Here is a 22,326-nt window from a genome sequence, read left to right on the forward strand (position 1 = left end):
AATGAAAGAAATGAAAAGAGAAAAACATGCCTCCTATAGTAGTCATGACTCTTGCAAGAGTTTAAGTGAAGAACTTAGCGACTATTATAGAGGGCGTCATAGTTCACATACTAAACATCACTCCCAAAGAAGAGAAAAGGATAGAAGGCCTCAAGAGGTTAACATTAGCCTCCCATATTTCCATGGAAAAGATAATGTTGAGGCCTACTTAGATTGGGAAATGAAGGTTGAACAACTCTTTGCTTGCCATCATATTAGCGAAGAGAGAAAAGTTCCATTGGCTACCCTTAGCTTTCAAGGGTATGCCCTCTATTGGTGGACTTCCCTTGTTAAAGAACGAAGGATTCATGGGGATCCTCCAGTAGAGTATTGGAATGATCTTAAGAGTTCCCTTAGGAAGAGGCACATTCCCTCCTACTATGAAAGGGAGCTTATGGACAAGCTCCAAAGGCTTAGACAAGGGAGTATGAGCGTTGAAGAATATAGACAACAAATGGAACTACTCCTTTTAAGAGCTGGACTTAGGGAGGAGGAAAGAACAAGCATAGCTAGGTTCCTTAGTGGGCTCAATATGGAAGTGAGGGACAAGGTTGAACTCCTTCCATATAGGGACCTAGATGAGCTAGTCCAACTTTGTATAAGAGTGGAGCAACAACTTAAAAGAAAGCCTTCTTCAAAATCTTATGGCTCTCACTCTTATCCAAGGAAGGACCAAGCCCATGGAATTTTAGGGGCTGCACCTTCAAAACCCAAGGAAGATAAGGGTAAGACCATAGAGAAATACACCCCTAAGACTAGTTCCCAAGAAAGGACTAGCAACATTAAATGTTTCAAATGTCTTGGGAGAGGTCACATTGCCTCTCAATGCCCCACAAAGAAAACCATGATCATGAGGGGTCAAGACATTTATAGTAGTCAAGAGGAGACTACTTCTTGCTCTTCCTCTAGTGGAAGTGAAGATGAAGTAAGGGGTGAAGAGTCTAGTGAGGAAGTCTACCCCCATGAAGAAGGTGACCTCTTAATGGTTAGAAGGCTCCTTGGAGGTCAATCTTGTGATCTATCTCAATCCCAAAGAGAGAACATCTTTCATACAAGATGCAAAATTTTAGATAAAACTTGTTCTCTCATTGTGGATAGTGGATCTTGTTGCAATTGTTGTAGCACAAGATTAGTTTCCAAGTTGAACCTCACTATCATTCCCCACCCAAAACCTTATAAACTTCAATGGCTCAATGAGCAAGGGGAAATGATAGTTAACCAACAAGTGAAGGTACCTTTCTCCATTGGGACATATAAGGATGAAGTTAATTGTGATATAGTTCCCATGGAGGCAGGACATATTCTTTTAGGAAGGCCGTGGCAATTTGATAGGAAGATCATTTATAATGGCCTAACTAATGAGATTACCCTCACCCATCTTGGCACTAAATTTGTGTTGCATCCTCAAACACCTTCACAGGTGGCCAAAGATCAACTAACTATGAAAGATAAGAGGGATGAGGAAGAAAAATTAGAAAAACAAAAGAAAAAGAAGGATAGTAAGGCCTTGTCTTCAAAGGCCAGGGGGAAGGAAAAAGAGGGAAAAGATTCCTCCAAGAAGATTGTTAAGAAGGAAAATCATTTTGCAACAAAAGGTGATATTAAAAGAGCACTCCTTCTTAAACAATCTTTCTACCTTCTCCTATCAAGGGAAACATCCCTTAGCACTGCCACAATTCCTACATTTGAGACCTTACCCCCAAAGGTCCAAGAACTCTTACATGAATTTGGTGATATATTTCCCAAAGAGATACCCCCTGGGCTACCTCCTTTAAGGGGAATAGAACACCAAATAGATTTAGTCCCAGGAGCAAGCCTTCCTAATAGGCCAGCCTATAGGACTAACCCTCAGGAGACTAAGGAGATAGAGTCTCAGGTTAAAGAATTGTTGGAGAAGGGCTGGGTCCAAGAGAGCCTAAGCCCATGTGCTGTGCCAGTGTTGTTGGTGCCCAAAAAGGATGGTACGTGGAGAATGTGTACAGATTGCAGGGCCATCAACAACATCACTGTAAAGTATAGGCACCCCATTCCTAGACTTGATGATTTGCTTGATGAGTTGCATGGTGCCAATATCTTTTCAAAAATTGATCTTAAAAGTGGTTATCACCAAATCAGGATGAAAAAGGGTGATGAGTGGAAAACTGCTTTCAAGACCAAGTTTGGTTTGTATGAATGGCTAGTGATGCCTTTTGGGCTCACTAATGCACCAAGCACCTTTATGAGGCTTATGCATCATGTCTTAAGGGATTTCATAGGTAGATTTGTAGTTGTTTATTTTGATGATATTTTAGTGTATAGTAGGAGGCTAGATGATCACTTAGGACATCTCAGACAAGTTCTTTCAGTCCTTAGGAAAAACACCCTCTATGCAAATATAGAGAAGTGTACCTTTTGTGTAGATAATATAGTTTTCTTAGGTTTTGTAGTTGGTAGAAATGGGGTCCAAGTGGACCCTGAGAAAATCAAGGCCATCCAAGAATGGCCCACCCCAAAAAGTGTGGGAGATATTAGGAGCTTCCATGGGTTAGCAAGCTTCTATAGAAGGTTCGTTCCTAATTTCTCTACAATTGCATCACCTCTCAATGAGCTGGTGAAGAAGAATGTGGCATTTACCTGGGGTGAAAAACAAGAGCAAGCCTTTGCTTTGCTCAAAGAAAAGCTTACTAAGGCACCTGTTCTAGCTCTTCCTGACTTTTCTAAAACTTTTGAGCTAGAATGTGATGCCTCTGGAGTGGGAGTTGGAGCTGTATTGTTACAAGGTGGGCACCCTATTGCTTATTTTAGTGAAAAACTTCATAGTGCCACCCTCAACTACCCCACCTATGATAAAGAGCTTTATGCCTTAATAAGAGCCCTCCAAACTTGGGAACATTACCTTGTTTCCAAGGAATTTGTCATTCATAGTGATCATCAATCACTTAAGTACATTAGAGGGCAAAGCAAGTTAAACAAGAGGCATGCAAAATGGGTAGAGTACCTAGAGCAATTTCCATATGTTATCAAATACAAAAAGGGAAAAACAAATGTGGTAGCTGATGCCCTCTCTAGGAGACACACATTGTTTTGCTCCCTAGGAGCTCAAATTTTAGGATTTGATAATATTAGGGACTTGTATGCTTTAGATGAACATTTCTCTCCCATTTATGAGAGTTGTGGGAAAAAGGCCCAAGATGGATTCTATTTGGCTGAGGGGTATTTGTTCAAAGAGGGAAAGCTTTGCATACCCCAAGGATCCATTAGGAAATTACTTGTGAAAGAGAGCCATGAGGGTGGGCTCATGGGCCACTTTGGGATAGACAAGACCCTTGTCTTCCTCAAAGAAAAGTTTTATTGGCCCCATATGAAGAAAGATGTCCATAAGCATTGCACTAGGTGTGTGGCTTGTTTACAAGCCAAGTCTAGGGTGATGCCTCATGGGCTATACACACCCTTACCCATCCCATCTGCACCTTGGGTAGACATTAGTATGGACTTTGTCCTTGGGCTTCCTAGAACCCAAAGAGGTGTAGACTCTATCTTTGTGGTAGTGGATAGGTTTAGCAAGATGGCACACTTTATACCATGCCACAAGGTGGATGATGCTTCCCACATCTCAAAACTCTTTTTCAAGGAAGTTGTGAGACTCCATGGTTTGCCTAGGACCATTGTGTCAGATAGAGATGCTAAGTTCCTTAGCCACTTCTGGAAAACCTTATGGGCTAAGTTAGGAACTAAACTTCTTTTCTCTACCACTTGTCATCCACAAACTAATGGGCAAACAGAGGTAGTGAATAGGTCTTTATCCACCCTTTTAAGGGCTCTTCTGAAAGGCAACCATAAGTCTTGGGATGAGTATCTTCCTCATGTAGAATTTGCCTACAACAGGGGGGTTCATAGAACCACCAAGCAGTCCCCTTTTGAGGTTGTCTATGGGTTCAATCCCCTCACACCGTTAGACCTCATTCCCCTCCCACTGGACACTTCTTTTATACATAAAGAAGGGGAATCTAGGTCAGAATTTGTAAAGAAGATGCATGAGAGGGTTAAGAACCAAATAGAGAACCAAACAAAGGTGTATTCAACTAAAGGCAATAGAGGAAGAAAAGAGCTAGTTCTTAATGAGGGTGACTGGGTTTGGCTCCATCTTAGGAAGGATAGATTCCCTACTAAAAGGAAATCCAAGCTTAGCCCTAGAGGGGATGGACCTTTTCAGGTTTTGGAGAGGATCAATAACAATGCCTATAGGTTGGACCTCCCAGAAGAGTATGGAGTCAGCACCACTTTTAACATTTCTGATTTAACTCCTTTTGCAGGTGGAGCTGATATTGAGGAGGAGGAACTAATAGATTTGAGGTCAAATCCTCTTCAAGGGGAAGGGGATGATGCAATCCTCCCTAGGAAGGGACCAATCACTAGAACCATGAGCAAGAGGCTCCAAGAAGATTGGGCTAGAGCTGCTGAAGAAGGCCCTAGGGTTCTCATGAACCTTAGGGTAGATTTCTGAGCCCATGGGCCAAGGTTGGGTCCAATTATCTTTGTACATATTAGACTAGGATGTCATTATATTTGGTCCTTGTATATAGGGCTCCATATTGTAGGTAGGGTACCCTAGAAATATAGGATTTTTCAGCCCTTGTATTTTTGGGCACCTAGACTAGTTTTTGTATTAGGGGTAGTTTTGTAATTTCACATGCACTAAGTGGATATTTGATGTGTGTGGCTGGAAATAAATTTAATTGAATTGGTAGAAGCCCAATCCAATTAAATTTTAGAGGGGGAGGTGAGCATTTGCTTACTACACCCCATTGCCACATCATATAGTCACACTTTGTGCATGTCCTTCATGCTTTTCATGCCTCATGACACCTAAGCACACTTAGTGGAGAATCTTGGAATTGATCTTGGATTAGTGGGCTGAACCATAACTAAAATTCACTAATCATAATTAGTGAAATTTTGGCTCCAAAGTTTGGCTCCACAAATTCAAGTGAAATTTGAATTTCCCTCCAATTTTGTGTGACACTTAGGCTATAAATAGAGGTCATGTGTATGTATTTTTTTGAACTTTGATGATTTGAATATTAAACTTCAGATTTCAAAGCTCATTTAGAGCACAAAATTTCGTGCTCTTCTCTCCCTCTCCCTTCATTCATCTCATTCTTCCTCCAAGCTCTTATCCATGGCCTTCTATGGTGGTGAGCTTCTTCTAGACTCATCTTCTCCTTGAAGTGGCGTCTCCTCTCTCTCTCCCTTTCTCCATTCCGCTGCCATTCATCTTCCAAGAAGCAAAGGAATCCATTGATGAAGAAGATCCTAGGCCTACAAGCTCCAATGGAGCTTGCATCACCTTGTACTTGTCAAAGTCCAGCACCTTGAACTTGGGAATGACCATGTTTGGGTATTAGGAACAACTTTTCTAGGTTAGCAAAGGCATAATCTTCACCTCCTTCAATGGCCCTGAGCCTTTCCTTTAGATGATCCGTCTTTCCCTTTTCGGCCATAGCAGGAGGGGCTCTTCCCACCGCAAAAATGCAATGGTTGTGGTTGTGGGCGAAACTGAGGGCTCTCCAAAGTGTTTTCAAAGGGTATACCACCAACTGCTTGCCCTTCAGTGGCATATCCGAGCCAAGGCTCGAAGTCAGCTAGATTGTGGTGGGGAATTTCATGTGTCTTTCCCATGGTTTGAGAGATATGTGCCTGATGAGGTTATTGGTTCTCAATGAGTATCGGAGTGGAGTTATTGAGATTTTCATTGAGAGTGTATGCCACATTGGGTGGTGTATAGTTGGGAGGCAAGCCATATGATGGGAAGGCGTGCTCGTTTTGAATTTGCACATCATGGGGTCATCCGTACTTCCCAAATCTTTGCCTACCATATTTGAGGTTGGACGATTCATTTGCTTGAGGCCAGATGGGAGCATTGGGTTCACCTTAGCGACAGCGCTTAATAGCGGCAACTATAACCGCATTGGCTTCCATTATCTTCTTCATGCTCATCATGGCCTTTATCATTGTGGCCATTTGCTCTTTTATGGCCTCCATTTTTGGCCTTCATCTTCTCTTGCACCTTCTCTGCTTCACCCATTACTCTAGCTCTAGCACGAGTTCGGTAAGGGCGCCGTAAAGCATTTCCTTTTCTTTTTGATAAGTTCATTTTATTTTATTTTATTTTTCAAGGAAAGAATGCAATGAGCAATGCAACCAATGAAAAGCATGGATGCATGCGAATGATGTACAGTCGAAGTATTGCGAATTTTTACGCAGGATATGGGGTTGAATCAATTTAGATTTTCAACATGGTCCATGACATCTTTGTCAAGGTGAAACTGGAAGTAACAAGGACATCAATAATCCTAAATATGTTTGGCAGTAGACGAAGCAGTGATGTGACTCGATTCATCTTTTGCCCCAATTTTGCAGGATGGTTACTTCCATATTTCAACTTGACTTGATGAACCTTTTTGTAAAAGCTTGAGCTTGGTTCAACCCCGTAATCCAAGGAATGGAAATTCTGATCGCCAATACTTCAACAACATCTCATAGGGATGAATGACTCGGGCATACTTTAAGCTTATGCACGGAAAATGTAATTATGAAACTGAGATGCCCGAAGAAACACCATTTCCTAGTTAACCATGCATTAGGTACCATGTTCAATTATTTTGTTTTTAAGTGAAACGGGTTTATGATCCCAACACGGTTGGCTCGTGGTGCCTAACACATGAAACTAAGAATGTAGTGTGAAGTTTCACGCTTCCCCCTTTTTTGTTTTTGTTTTGTAGAGGAAAACGCAAGGATGAGCAAACATGAAAACAAATGGTATGCAATTTTGCAGATCAAAAAGTTTGTTGAACGCATATGCATGATGATGCCATGACTCATGCAAAATGTGAGGCTGGAATATGATAATGGACAAATGCAGGATATGTCCATTATGATGTTATGAAGAGATGCTTATGCGATGCATGATATGAATGCATTTTACGGACACGAGAGCCCGAAAAATTATCTCTTCTTACTTGCGCATTTGGGGGCGCAGTGCCCCATGTGTACAATTAAGAAGGTGATATGGACCTTCCGGCTTCCCGTGACAAAGGACGAGGCCAACATACAATACATGCTAGAGATAAAATGCGGGAGTGACTTGATTCGCACTGATTTTTGGAGTAAAAACGTGGGATAAACTCATTTTATTCAAAAAGTTATAACTAGTCAAGATCTGAGCGACAATACAAACTTCCTAGCGATTTCTAATCATATGGTCCATTAAGTCTATCATATGCTGACAATAGCTGAGAAGTCCGTGGATCTCCTTGGGGGCGGAGTAGGTGTCCGCCACTGCTTTGGCCTTGGCTAGCAATGGGGGAAGTTCTTGACTCCTGTTCAAAGTAAGAGCAAATCGGTCCATCCACATTGTTGCCTCTTGGTGCAATGAATCAATTACCCTTTCCCTTGCTTCCCTTTCTGCTGATATCTTGGCGTACTCATCCTCTAGCCTTTGCTCGTGAGTCGCCGCTAGATTTAGCTTCTCTTTGCACTTATCGATGATGGCCCACATATTCCCTTCAGTCTCGCTTAACTGTTGGGACAAATTTCTTTTCGACCTAAGGCAAACCTTTAGCTCGTCCTTCAAGATCATGCCTTTGACCCGTGATGATTCCTTTCACCTCTTCGGAGCTTGAGCTTACTATTGCTGCCCTATAAAGCCCCTCAAAACTTTGCTTGCACGTGTTCTTCCTTTCGGGCTTTCTTGGTTTCTCGTTCCAAGGCTTCAGCTGTGGCCATATTGACGTCCCTTAGTTCATCATACTCTTTTCAGACTTTGATGGCTATGGACTTGAACTTCTCTTCGACTACCCGGGCTCTTTCAAGATCTGCCTTTAGGGCTTGTACCTCATCACTTTCTTTCGAAGCTTTAACCTCATCGTCTCTCACAGTCTTTAGATTTGGGAGCCAATCCAATCCTTGTGTTCGGACTCTCAGCCACTTATGATAGCCGCCGATGATCCCATTACTGCTTCCCCTAAGCTCTCTGTCCTTTCTTCACGCCGCATCCCATGCCTTGCGAACTCCTTGGAGTACCCTCGCGTTGTGGTCACTGAAACCCCGTGCGATGAAAGGCGTGATGCTTTCATCTGATGGCACTCCTCTCATGGGGTAGTCAAGCTGTCTTATGGCAAGGACGGGATTATAATTAATACAACCCCTTGTTCCATCAAGGGAACATTTGGACATCCTTCGCATGAAGATAGAATCCTGATTCTTCCTTCCTTCTAGCGAGGGAACAAATTAACAGACGCCCCTCCATGCTAGCCAAGAGTTGGTCCCAATTCGCCTTTCCTTTTTCGACGCACGAGCGGTAACCTTGTAGCGGATAGACGGGCCTACCTTCTTGGAGAAAAAGGTGTGAAACCAGCCCCACATAGAGAGCTGGAGTACAGCAAACAATCCTTGCATTGCTTTCTTCACATCTTCGGTCGAAGGTGTCATATAGGTCGGCTAGCATAGCGACAACCGGACTTTCCTTGTGGTTATGATAGGCGAGAAAAACGTCGATCGCTGCCAGGTCCACCAACCCATCCACATTTGGAAAGAGGACTCCCTCGAAAATCAATAGTGTGAGAATATCTATGAATGGGGTCCACTCGCCTTTATCTGCCAAGATTCTTGCTTTTGCCTCCAAACATTTTCTCGGTATCCCGACCACCTCATTTTCGACTTGCCTTTGGCGGTCTAATTCCTACGCCGAGATTTGGACTTTTTTAGAAATTCTGGCCAATGAGGGGTAGAACCCTGAGAAGAGGTATGGTTTCCTTCCCCCTAGAGGACATCCTAGGATCTCTTCAAATTCTTCCACCATTGGTGATAGCTGGAAGTCCCCAAAAGTGAAACACCTCAACGGATGATCATAATACTGGGCAAGGGAGGCAATGGACTCTATGGAGACTTCTACCCTAGCTAGGTCCCAAATCTTACCATAGGCTTTGCGGAAGGCTTGCCATTGAAGTTGACCCATTAATTGCCCCAACTCTCGTAAACTAGTGACCTCTAAGCTCTTGATTTTGACTTGATAGAACCTCTTTTTAAACGAAGGCTTTTGACTTGATCCCATGTTTTACTAAAGTGAAATAAAATCTAGGGCGAATCAAAACTCCGACATCTATCATGGGTGGAATGGATGAATGCATGAAGAAATGCATATGACACAGATGCAATTTACGAATATGGGAGCCCGAGAAACTGTCTCCTTCTTAGATACAACGTCTAGGGGTAGCAAAGTGCCCCAACGTATGTATTTAAAACGGTGACACGGACCCTTCGTTGGTTTGCTAAAGTAGGGATCAAGACAGAACCCATATGCAATGCCTATGCAAAAGACACAATGCGGGAATGTGCACAGTATGACAATATTTACCGAACATAAGCAAAAGGGTATATGATACTCATGCATGGCAGTGTGAAAAATGACACGCAGCGTGTTTGCTTCGTGCCCCTATTTAAGGGACCTATAAGGGAGAGAACTAACTAGGCTTGTAGCAATAATCCCCAAGGTAGTCATATCTCTCTTGATGGTTTCTAGAGGTATCATCCCCTTCGAAGAACATATTGCAGCAGTAGGGACTACTAGCAACAATAAGTTTTCAAAGAGAAAAGCTCTAGATGAGGGTTCACTGTAATCAAGCAAGTCGGAGACCTAGCATGATCACAGATTCACCTCCACTCCTTATGTTCCCATGAACCCGGGTATAGGGCCCTTTTTCACTCACAGTGTGTGCAAATAGTGTTAGTGTTTGTGTGCATCAAATGAATAAATATTTACCTCATGCATACATTCTAAAACACACTAAAAGCAACAAATAGTTTATATACACAAGAACATAAAACAAATAAAGGGAAACCAACAAAGGAGAAAGTCATGATAAAACATTGCACAAGATTAAATGGCCTAACTCTCTAAAAAACAGTCTTCAGTGGAGTCGCCAACTGTCGCAACCTACCCTTCGGCGGGAGGGCGACGCGTGACTCGCGGGATGCGTGTTCCACGAAAGGAATACGCGCGGAGTCGCCACCAACGTTTATTTGAGGAAAACGTCGGAAAAACCGGAAAAGACGCGATCTACGAACTTTTTAGTGAAAGGTTCGGGAGTTGTATTTACGCGCGGGGAAGGTATTAGCACTCCACACGTCCGTCCCAAGGGACGGCAGCCTTTAATCGAATGTGCAAACGTGACTTTGATTTTTACGTTCCCTTTTATGTCCTTATATCCTTTTTATATTTTTTTCTTTTTTGTGGTCGACAAGGGTGTTTCCCTTTGCTCCTACGTATTCCTCAATTTGGGATGAGAAAATCAGACCTACGTAGTTCTTTTTTATCAAGTGATTCTTTTTTACTTTAAGAGGTGATCATTTTAAGGCATTGGACCTTAAAAATGATCCATTTTACTTAGTGAGAAATTGAAATGACGAACTTCAAAAGCCTATTTTTTGTGGACGAGCTTGACTAGGCGAGTTGATTTTAGCCTTAGTTTCACTTTAGTTATTTAATCAATTCGATTAAGAATGAGAAATCCCAAAGAGAAAACGTCCGATTGATTTTCCGCTTTATTTTACTAAAAGATGTTTTTCGATTATTTATATTATTTTTTTACCTCTTTTTGATTTCCAACGTGGTTACGGCACGACCGAACGGTCGGAATTTATTTTAACCGAAGTTAATGGATAACACAATTCAAACGTTCGGTGGAAATTTATTTTATTTTTAAGTTAAGCGAGAAATGACTTAAGTAAAATGGCTTAAGCACGTCAACAGGGGGTATAAAAAGTAAACAAAACGAGAATAAAAATGCACGAAACACAATGTGGACCACTACGGGCACATAGAATGAATCGAAAAGCTTGGTTCGAGGTACTTACCCGTTGAAGATCGAAGAACGATGAAGAACGAATGAAGAACGTCGAAGAACGGTTGAAATCTTTGCGAAATTCCTCACAGAAAACGTTACGGAAACGTTTCGGAAGCGCCTCGGCTTAGATTTTCTTCACGGAAACAATTTTTCCAAGCAAATTCGAAAGAGAGAGAAGTGCCTAAGGGGCTGAACCCCTTCCTTCTTCACTTCCTCCCCTATTTATAGCAAAAATAGGGGAGGTGGTTGCCGCCCAGCTCGCCCAGGCGAGCTCAGCTCGCCCAGGCGAGCAGGGTTGCTTCCTCCAGAAGCAACCGCCTTCTGGAGGAATATTCCGGAGGGCCCAAGTGGGCCTGGGTGCTATTTGCACCCCCATTTTTACTAAGTACACCCCCCTCTGCTGTTTTTTGGTGATTCTTTTTTCGTAAAGTTACGGAAACTTACGAATTTCGTAACGATACTTGTTTTCTTTCCGTAATGTTACGGAACCTTGCGGATTACATAATCATCCCCTTTTTGACTTACGGAGTGTTACGGAACCTCACTTAATTATGCAACGATGCTTCCATTTGATTTCCGGTGTGTCACGGAAACTTACGGATTGTGCATCAATATTTTTTTGGTTTTTCGGCATGTCCTGGAATTTCACAAATTGCCTAATGATGGGTGCCAAGCACCTCACGAGGACCAAAGAATGGTCGCACGTCATCGAGCAAAGGTCCCCGGACGAAATTAGGGTATGACAATATGGTACTTCCACACTCTCTTCCATAGCCTTTCCACTTCTACTCTTCTTTGCAACCTTATTTTTTTTCATTTTCATTTTTCTCATTTTCTATTTATTTTTCTTTTTGTTTTTCTTTTTCTTGGTCCTCCATCTCTTTATTGTGGACCATTATTTTCTTCCCTTTTCCTGATTCTCTTTGCTTTTCACATTATTTTTCTTAACCTCAACACCTTTCTTTTCACCCTTTTTCTCCTTGTCTACCACATTTTCTTCATCCTCAGCTTCCATAAACCTTTTACTCCTGGTTATCACAGCCTTGCATTCCTCCTTAGGATTATTTTCCGTATTTGCTCCAAAGCTGTTTGATGACTTGTCAACTATCTGCTTGGCCAGTTGTCCCATCTGTACTTCAAGGTTCTTTAGTGCTGACTTAGTACTTTTATGATTTGACATCGTTACCTGCATAAATTCAGTCAAGGTCTCTTCCAACTTAGTTGTCCTCTGAAAGATGTTAGGCCCTTGTTGAATTGGCCTGTTTGAGGATCCACCTTGGTCTTTATTGAATTGGTTGCCAGGGTGTGTCCTCCACTGTCCTTGCTGATTATAAGGACCTTGCTGGAAGCCTAAAAATCCTCCTTGAGTGTACCCTTGCCTCTGCTGATTCCCCATGAAATGAATTTCTTGAGTGTTATCGTCAGTGGGAATGCATTGGCCTGTCTCATAAGCTTCACCACACATGGTACAACCTGTGACCTGCAAAACAGAAGAATGTGTAGGTTGTCCAAGGTTGAGCTAAGCTAACTTTGATTCGATTTGAATTTAGCTAAGCTTCAGCCTGATCGCTAAGTGACAACTTATCAGTGGCTAAGCGAGGCCTATTATCGCCATGCGCAATTCCTTACGGCCATAACTGAGGTCGATAAAGCTAAGTGCCAGTCATGGCAGCTAAGCAAGATTCATTGCGTAAATATGAGCGCTAAGCAAGAACCTCTCAGCTAAGCGCATGCTCCTTTGTACTTAAGATGCATCATTCTAGCTAAGCTGGCCAGAGCAAGGCTTAGCGAGAGTTGCAGCTTTTCTAATCTGCAAACCTCGCTAAGCGGACTTACTTTCACACTAAGCCGAGCTTTTATTAAAAAAAATTCGAATTTGAAACGTCGGCTAAGCGAGCCTGGTTAGAAACCAAATGTCTCACTTGCTCGCTTAGCGCAACGGTCCGCTAAGCGAAAGTATCGAAACTGCTTAAGTGAATGTAACAGCAGTTACACTCACATTTTCCAGATTACAGAAACCTCGCCTCTACATTCTCTCTCTCCAAAAATTTGCACATTTTGCATTTGTACTCTCTTTGTGCATTTTCGACTTTGAAGCATCAATCATACACCGTCCAAGTAAGTTCCTTGATCTTTTTTCTCTTTTTCTTGTCTTAACTTTAGGGTAGAAGACTTTAACTGTAGCTTTTGATTTTTAGGTTTTTTATGTTTTGTTAGAATTAGTTTTAAGATTAGGGTTATGTAAGCTTGTATACTGAATTGAGTATGGCACACACATTGCATGTCTGATATGCCTTTTAGAGGCTTGAAAAGTGCGAGAAAACGAGTTTTGTTTTCTGCATTCTCTGGAAAACGTGATGAACTCGCTAACCGAGAATACTGCGCTAAGCGAGTTCATCAATACTCATTGTATATAAGATTTATCTGAAGAACCAGCTAAGCACACTTATTGCGCTAAGCGAGTTCATCCTTTGAGAATGAACATTCATCCTCTTGCTGAACTACCTGTGGCTAAGCGAGGCTAAATCGCTAAGCCTAGGTAACTTAACCATTTTTTTTTTGTGATAGCCACGCGCTAAGCTGAGCATTCTTGAGCCAAGCACAGGTTGTGGCATCCGCTGTGAGTTTCACTTGCTAAGCTCCCATAACTTAGTGAAATTTTTGCTCAGTTTAGTGCCGCTAAGCGCAGCTTATTCTTGGCTAAACTCAAATCCATGCGGCTTACCTTAGACTTAGCGGGCTCCTCGCCAGCTAAGCCAATTTTGAAAACACTAGACCATAGCAATTTCTGCTAAGCGGCACTCCTGTGTCGTTTTTGTGAAGACCCGCTAAGCGAATTATGTCTCGCTAAGCGGCCAGTGTTGTTTTCAGTTTTATTTTCTAGTTTTTGAAGTTTGAATAACTTGTATTCTGATCAGTTGTTTGGTTCCTTTATATGTAGATGGCCTCTAAGAAACGTAAGAGTAGTGATTCTAGGCCACAGGACCAGAATGATAACAGGATATTTCAATCAGAGGAAGCCTGGAATCGATATATCGATAATATTTTAGACCGAAGGATCCTTCTAGAAAGGAATGTGGAACTTTATCATTCTGAGTTCAATGAGTTTAAAGTAGAATTGGGAAGGCAAAACTTTCACAAACGCCTCGTCAACCTTCAGGAAGGAAGCATAGATGTGGCAGTGGTTAAAGAATTCTATGCCAATTTCTATAGTCCAGTAGATCAAGCTCCTTAATGTGCTAGAATAAGAGGCCATTTAATCAAGATAGACGCAGATAGTTTAAATAAGTTCCTCCAGACTCCAGTGTTATTAGAGGAGGGGAAATCCTTGCCCACTTATTCTAGATTTTGTAGACTAAGGTCTGATCCCAGAGAGATGGAGGCTAGTTTGTGCATTCCGGGCAAGGGCTTTATTCTAAACACAGAGGGCCAACCATGGAAGCTCCTCAGAAAAGATCTTACCACTCTGGCTCAGACATGGAGCGTCTTCTTGTACTCAAACTAGCTCCTACCTCCCGCACTTCAGATTTGAACACAGACAGAGCTAGGTTGGTCTATGGCTTAATCACAAGGATGGACATGAACATTGGCGATTTGATCTCTGGACATATGACCATGATGGCTCAGTCTAACTCTTCTCGCTTAGGCTTTCCAGCTTTAATCACAACCTTGTGTAGATCAAGGGGAGTGGGATCTGATGCCCTTACCTCCTATGAAAACTTAAGGCTGGCCATTGACTTAGCTTATATCATAAGGAACTGTGGAATGCGAATGACCAAACAGTTAAATTTCCAGAGGCAAGGAAGACCAAGCTCAGAGCAGCTAATGCTCCCTCTTCCTTTGGGCCAATAGCTGGCATCCCTACATCCTCTACTTCAGCCTCACTCACAACTTTAGCAGACTTATCTGCCCAGAGCTCTCAGACTTCAAATGCCAAATTGCAAAGCTTGTTTGGAGGACAGATTCTCATTATACAAAGCTTCTAGGAACTAGCTCAGCAAAGGCCAATTATGAGTGTAGAGCAGTTCATTGAGAAGGTGGTCAGGCCTGGGGCTCGACCTTCTTTTGTGGGGGATAATGAATGTTTTACAGCCCAGGCACCTCAACAGCATGAGCCAGAACCAGAAAATGATCACTCATCTGAAGCCACCATCTCTGGAGTCGTTGATTGTAAAAAAAGAAGATTAGAGACGATATCCAATGAGGCTGCTCATCATGGACCAATGCCAACGTCAGCTAATGCACCATTTCCAGGAGTGGATCCATCTCCACCTCAACACACAGTAAACTCTTCCATTCCTGTCTTAAAGATACATGAGGGCTAGACCATACCAGTTTTGCCTTTGGACACTTCTCCTCCAGCTACTCCAGTATGGCATCTAACAGAAGAGAAGAATGTTCAAATACAAGACAATCAGGACCAGTCATAGGAATTTTAATTCCTGATGACACTTTTCACTTTTTAATTTATTATTATTATAATTTTGGTTTTCGTATAGTATTTCCTTTATGTCTATATATACTACTAGTTTTATATATGAATAGTTAGAATGCTTATCCTGAAGCATCTGGAACAGTTTAACTTAATTTTTTATGACATGGCACTGAAACACTTTTATCTTTTTGTGAAAATGGTTGTCTGCTTTCATTTTGAACTGAATGCATGATTTGATGGAATTTGTGTTTCCTTTCATGAATTTTAGCAAATGTGCATGCTGAACAAAGAAAGAACAAGAATGTGAACTTGCATTTAGAATTGTTAGTCAGTAGACAGATTGATTGTGAAAGAAAAGCTTGAACCAAAAACCGGTGAGAGTGTGACCTTAAACTGTGAGTGAACAACTGGCTTTGAGTAATAATCTTTGCATGAATCTCTGAATTTTAGAATGAAATGTATAAATGAGGACATGATGAAGGCCATGATTGTACATACACAAGCTCACTAACCAAATAGCTTACCTTGAATGATACTTGTATCTTTTCCTCCCGTGTATAAAGCTTATTGATTTGTCATTAACTGAACCCTAAACTTTAAATGATTATCTCCTAATACCTTGTTTAGATTCTAGGAGAGCATATGGTTCCAGACAAATTTACTCTAAATTTGGGGGAGAAAAGTTGAAAAGAATGAAAAGAAAAAGGTTAAGCATCAACACACACAACAAATAAGTTGTATGTTAAAAAAAAAGAAAAAAAAATAAGTTATGTTGTTACAATAAGGTCAAAAGCAAATTAAGAAAAGGGAATAGTGAGAAGGCTATTTGTACAAAACAAGAAAAGATCAACGGGAATAGTCTAGGACTTGTGCTCTCTTAGAATCTAAACCTTTGAATCCTTGAAAAACCAATGAATTTTTGTAGCCAAGCCTTACTACAAGCCTGAGTAAGTCCTTCTGATTTTGTTTATGCATTTCTGACTTGAAGGCATGAGATGAAATGCAAAGATTGGACCTCCTGTCAGTTGTTATCAATGAATAGATTAAACACTTGTGCTTGAGTGAAACAGTAGTCGTGAGACTGTGGTTTGAGCTACTTTCCTTAATATATGTCTTATGATTAACTTCATCCAACTGTATAGTTCACATTTTGTTCTAATCTTTGTCTGGCTGCATATTCTGTGAAAACAAGTGATAGGTACACATTGCTTCATCTTTCTCATCATGCAATCAATAAATTTTGATGCATACACCTTTGTACATAAACACTGCATGTTTGACCACTTGAGGACAAGTGAGCTGTTCTCTTTTGCTTGAGGAGAAGCAAAACTATAAATTTGGGAGAGTTGTTAGTCGATGACTACGACTAACTTTTGTGTATAAACTTGTGTATTTTGTATCAAACTTTCCCAATTTATGGTTGTTTTGTAATATTATAAGTACGTTTTGTTAAATATAGGTAATAGATAATTTATACTTTTGTTTTGTGTGTTTAATAATCAATTTCTCTCAATTTTAGGATAATTAGGCAAATTGGCAAAAGTGTTGTTTTCACATTTTCGCTAAGCCAATATGTTGGCTTAGCTAGCATTCACAAAGCGCAACACTCAGTGGCAAAGCGTAAGGAATAATCCAAAAGAAGATGAGCTGTCAGGTTCGCTGAGTGCACCGCTCCAGGTCATTAAGCGCACCACTTCAGCTCATCCGCTAAGCGAGGAAGCGCGCTGAGCCAAAAATCACTAACGCGCGCTAAGCGGTCCATACGTGCGCTAAGCGCACGAGCACGAACAAGGCCACCTATTTAAGCCTGAAATCAGATTTGCAAATGGAGTTTGGAATTTTTCTTGAAAAAGCCTCTGCATGCACAAGAGTCTAGCCCTGGCTTGAAGCTTTTGCATGTTTAGGAAGTTATAGAGAGAGAAAGGTCCAAGTTCCAAAGAGTTCTGAGAGATTTTATTGTGTGAAGATCTGCAGAGATGCGAATTCGAAGCGGAAGCCATTCTGAGAACTTGAGATGAGTTTGTGAGTGATTGTGAGATCCTAGAGGTGAAGGAGACATCCTCACCACTTGTGTTTTTGCAGTCTTTCATCTTGTTCTTCTGTTTGTTGTAAAAGAGGTTTCCGGACTATGGAAAGCTAAATCCTCTGTTGGATCTTCCCTATAGGTACCTGATGTAAATATATTTCTATCTATGTAATGATGTTTTGTGTGTTCTCTGTGCTATCTGCTTTTCATTCCAGTGTGCTTTTACCTTGATCACGTAGATGCATGCTTTGTTAGGGTCATTCAACAGTGGGAACTGGTTTGATTCTAAAGTCCTTGGTAGTTTGGAACTACGTTGTTGTGCTATCATGAGGGATCCGGGTACAAGAACTTAGTTGTGTATGTGTGTCTTAATGTGGTCTTGGTTGAGTTTAGTCTTATAAGAGGGATCTGCATATGAGGCTTGATCAGGACTAGGCTAGGCTATCATGAGGAATCGAGGTCTAGCGGTTCAGGAGACAACATAGAAACGCATGAGCATTGTTATTCTACTTGTTTTTACACAGTATTTCTCTTGCGTGATTTTCTTTCTTTTTGTCTAGATAGTTTAAATACTTGTCCATAACCACAGTTATATTTTCATACCAAACGCCTATTTATCGAAATAGCTTGCCAGATAACACAAGTTCCCCGAGAGTTCGATACTCAATTCTTACCGTTTTATACTACTTGTGCAATCCGGTGCACTTGCCGGCCGCGAACAGCCACTCTAGAGCCTCCGGCAACAATGGCATATACCACTTCTCCATAGTAGGCAGTAGATCCTTCAACGCCTGAAGTTCAAACCACCCCAGTCCTGTCTTCGAGCACCTCTCCTGTAGCTACTCATGTACTGCATTTGACTGGCGAGGAGGAGGTTCAGACACAGGACACCTAGGACAAATCACATGACTTTTAAATTCTTGTTGATTATTTTTTGTGCTTTTTGAATTATTAGTATAACTTTGATATTAGTACATTAGCTACTTTTTGTTAGTCTTGTGCATGAGTAGTATAGTTGCTCATCTTGAAGCATCATGAACAGTTTAACTTAACTTTTGACGGTATGGCAGTGAAGTAGTTTATTTATTTTGTGAAAATGGTTGTATGCCTTGTTTTAAATTGAATGCATGCTTATGATTAAATGTGTGTTTCCTTTCATGAATTTGAGCAAATGTGCATGTTGAACAAAGAAAGAACAAGAGTGTGAACTAATAATAGAATGGTTAGTCACTAGACAGACTGATTGTGAAAGAAAAGCTTGAAACAAAAACCGGTGAGAGTGTGACCCTACTCTGTGAGTGAACGACTAACTGTGAATAATGATCTTTGCATAAATCTCAGAATTCTATAATGATTTGTATAACTCATAACATGATGAAGGCCATGAATTGTATAAACACAAGCTCTTTTGACCAAATAGCTTACCTTGAATGATACTTGTATCTTTTGCTCCCTTGTATAAACCTTATTGATTTTTCATGAATTGAACCCTGAACTTTAAATGATTATCTCCTAATACCTTGTTTAGATTCTAGGTGAGCATATGGTTCAAGGAAAATTTACTCTAAATTTAGGGGAGAAAAGTTGAAAAGAATGAAAAGAAAAAGGTTAAGCATCGACACACACAACAAATAAGTTGTATGTTAAAAAAAAGAGAAAATAAGTTGTGCGGTTACAATAAGGTCAAAAGCAACTTAAGAAAATGGAATAGTGAGAAGGCTATTTGTACAAAACAAGAAAAGATCATTGGGATTAGTCTAGGAGTGGTGCTCTCTTATAATCTAAACTTTTGAATCCTAGAAAAACCAGTGAATTTTTGTAGCCACAACCTCACTACAAGCCTGAGAAAGTCCTTCTGATTCTATTTATATATTTCTGACTTGATGACATGAGATGAAATGCAAAGATTGGACCTCCTGTTAGTTGTTATCAATAAATAGCTTAAACACTTGTGCTTGAGTGAGACAGTAGCCGTGAGACTGTGGTTTGAGCTACTTTCCTTGAATCTGTCTTATGATTAACCTCATCTAATTGTATTGTTCACATGTTGTTCTCCTCTTGGTCTAGCTGCATATTCAGTGAAAACAAGGGATAGGTACACATTGCTTCATCTTTCTCATCATGCAATCAGTGAATTTTGATGCATACACCCCTGTACATAATCACTGCATGTTTTACCACTTGAGGACAAGTGAGTTGTTCTCTTTTGCTTGAGGACAAGCAAAACTGTAAATTTGGGGGAGTTGTTTGCCTCCCAGTAAGCACTCTTTTAACGTCATTAGCTTGACGCATCATCCCGTTATCTGGGATCAAATAGGGTTCCTACTTCAAGGACCTTCTTCTCACGTCTCCTCTCCTCCATTACATGCACCTTCAGACAGACGTTTTGGTCAGGAGGACCCTTGTCTTCATGAAACAAATCAAAGCTGATCTTCTAGTCTTCTATACCCATTTGCAACATCTTCTTCCCCATATATACCATGCAGCTCATAGTAGACATGAATGGGCGACCAAGAATAAGAGGAATATCAGCGTCCTCTTCTATTTCCATAACAACAAAGTCAGCTGGAAAAATAAAGGTCTTAAATTTCACCAAAACATCCTCAATTACTCAATACGGCCTTGTAATGGAGCGATCTGCTAACTGTAAGGTCATGCATTTGGGCATTATCTCTAACTCCCCAAGTCGATGGCACATGGAAAGAAGCATTAAGTTGATACTAGCTCCCAAGTCCATGAGAGCTTTATCCACAGCTACCTCACCAATTGAATACGGTATTGTGACAACTCCAGGATCCTTGTGCTTGGGTGGAAGGAAGCGTTGAATGACCGCACTACAATTTCCTTCCACTACAATTCTGTCACTATGAATGTACCGGTTCTTCTTTGTTAGCATCTCCTTCAAGAATTTGGCATAGAATGGCATTTGTTGGAGAGCTTCTCCAAAAGGCAAAGTAATTTCCAGCTTCTTAAAAATGTCAAGAAATCTGGCCAAATGACGCTCTTTCTCTTTTCGGGAAGGTACCAATGGATAAGGCACCTCCTTGCCTTCAATGGGAGTAGTTTTCTTCTTCTTCTCTCTATTGGCCTTACTCTTGCCTTTCTTCTTCTCATCCTCGCCAACCTTCTCTTTTTGTTTTCCATTTTTCACATTTTTTTCTTTTTCTGTTTCTTTTTCTTTTTCTTCTTTTTCTATTTCTTTTTCTTTTTCTTGTTCTTCCTTAATTTTTATTGGTGTCTCTTCTTCTTTATCAACTTTAGCTTCCTCATCAATTTCTTCAAGTTCAACAAAAGTATCAACTAGGTCCAGTGCTGGCTGAGCAGCCAGCTGTTGTTTGAGTCCTTCCACCTTCTGATCAGCTCTTTCTCCCTCAGCTTGAATTGCCATTTTGCTTCTGGTCATCACAGCCTTACACTCTTCTTTCAGATTCTTCTCCGTGTTTGTTGTAAGACTGTTGGATGATTTTTCTGCTAATTGCATTGCGAGCCGGCCCACTTGAACTTCCAGATTCTTGATAGCAGACTTTGTACTCTTTTGATTAGACATCGACACTTGCATGAATTGAGTGAGAGTCTCTTCCAACTTCATGGTTCGGTCATAGAGATTTGGAATCTGTTGTTGTGGCCTTGTAGATGCACCACCCTGGTCTCTATTAAATTGGTTACCAGGGTGATTTTGCCACTGTCTCTACTGTTGATATTGCTGGCTATTTTGGAATCCAGAAAATCCACCTGGATTGAAATTGCCTCTGGGCTGATTCCCTATATAATTAATCTCTTGAGTCATTTGTTCTTCATTGGGAATACAACTCCCAGAATCATGAGCTCCACCACAGATTGAGCAACCTACGACCTGCAAAATAGAAGAATGTGAAGTTTGTGTAGAATGAAGCTGAGTTGGCAACTTACTAGGTGTTTCTGTTAGTGCCTCCAGTTGCTTAGATAGCAACTTATTTTGTGCCAACAAAGCATCTTGCGATGTAAGCTCCAATAAACTCTTTTAGGTTGGGATGTGGGCTCGGTCTCTCAAAATGGCACTATCACTAGCAGCCATGTTTTCAATCAAATCCATTGCTTTCTCAGGGGTCTTCATTTTGATCTTACCCCCAGCTGAAGCATCTAAAAGCTGCTTAGATTGTGGTCTTAACCCATCTATAAATATATTGAGCTGTATTGGTTCAGAAAAACCATGAGTAGGCATTTTTCTCAATAATCCCCTAAATCTTTCAAGTGCCTCACTCAGAGATTCATCTGGGAACTGATGAAAAAAAGAGATGGCAGCTTTGCCTTCTGTAGTCTTTGAGTCAGGGAAGTACTTCCTAAAGAACTTCTCTACTACTTCATCCTATGACTTCAAATTGTTTCCTTTAAAAGAATGAAGCTATCTCTTAGCTTCTCTAGACAAAGAAAATGAGAACAGACTCAACCTGATTGCATGTGCAGGCTTATGTGCCATTATTTTCTCCTATTTCTTAAACCTTTTTGCACCATTTTAATTACTGATTAGTCTTAATTATCAAATTAATTAGGCAGTTTTATTATTTGGGCTCATTCAGCTAATTTGATGTTTTTAATCTAATTTCAGGAATTAATGAAGCATTGGAGTTGAATCCAGAATTGGGCTTGGACTTGAAGAGAGCAGACTATTTTATTCTACCAAATTTTATCTTATCTAGATATTATTTAGATTTGATCTCATCTAGATATTATTTCATCTAGATCTTATCTTATCTAGATTTTATTTTATTTATGGGCATGGATTTAAAACAGATTTGTAAGCTTTGGGGCTGAAAACTATATAACAGCACCAAGGTTCTAGTTTAGCTTCCTCTCTTCTCTCTCTTCTTTCTTCTCTCTCTCTCTCTCTCCTCTCTCTCTTTTTCATTTTAGTTTTAGAGTGCTACTCTCTTTTTCATTTTAGCAATAAAATTTCGTTCTTGCTT

The 22,326-nt window shown here is 40.8% G+C and overlaps 2 protein-coding genes across 2 annotated transcripts; one reads left to right on the forward strand and one right to left on the reverse strand.

Moving 5' to 3' along the window:
• Positions 1 to 1,738: 1,738 nt before the first annotated feature.
• Positions 1,739 to 14,157, forward strand: LOC121173067 (uncharacterized; the record flags this gene model as incomplete). Its single annotated transcript, XM_041006841.1, has 4 exons — positions 1,739 to 2,294; positions 2,457 to 2,536; positions 2,963 to 3,346; positions 13,864 to 14,157. Coding segments are annotated over 4 exons (1,314 nt in total), but the record flags the coding sequence as incomplete, so codon positions are not given.
• A 5,837-nt stretch (positions 14,158 to 19,994) lies between these two features.
• On the reverse strand, positions 19,995 to 20,972 carry LOC102660111 (uncharacterized). The gene is made up of 2 exons (XM_006591615.2): positions 20,640 to 20,972; positions 19,995 to 20,507 (listed from the first exon to the last, which is right to left on the reverse strand). Exons 1-2 carry the CDS (start codon positions 20,970 to 20,972, stop codon positions 19,995 to 19,997), a joined length of 846 nt encoding a protein of 281 aa, XP_006591678.1.
• Between the last annotated feature and the right edge of the window lie 1,354 nt (positions 20,973 to 22,326).

The sequence above is a fragment of the Glycine max genome, chromosome 11 (genome assembly GCF_000004515.6).
Source record: "Glycine max cultivar Williams 82 chromosome 11, Glycine_max_v4.0, whole genome shotgun sequence".
Taxonomy (NCBI): domain Eukaryota; kingdom Viridiplantae; phylum Streptophyta; class Magnoliopsida; order Fabales; family Fabaceae; genus Glycine; species Glycine max.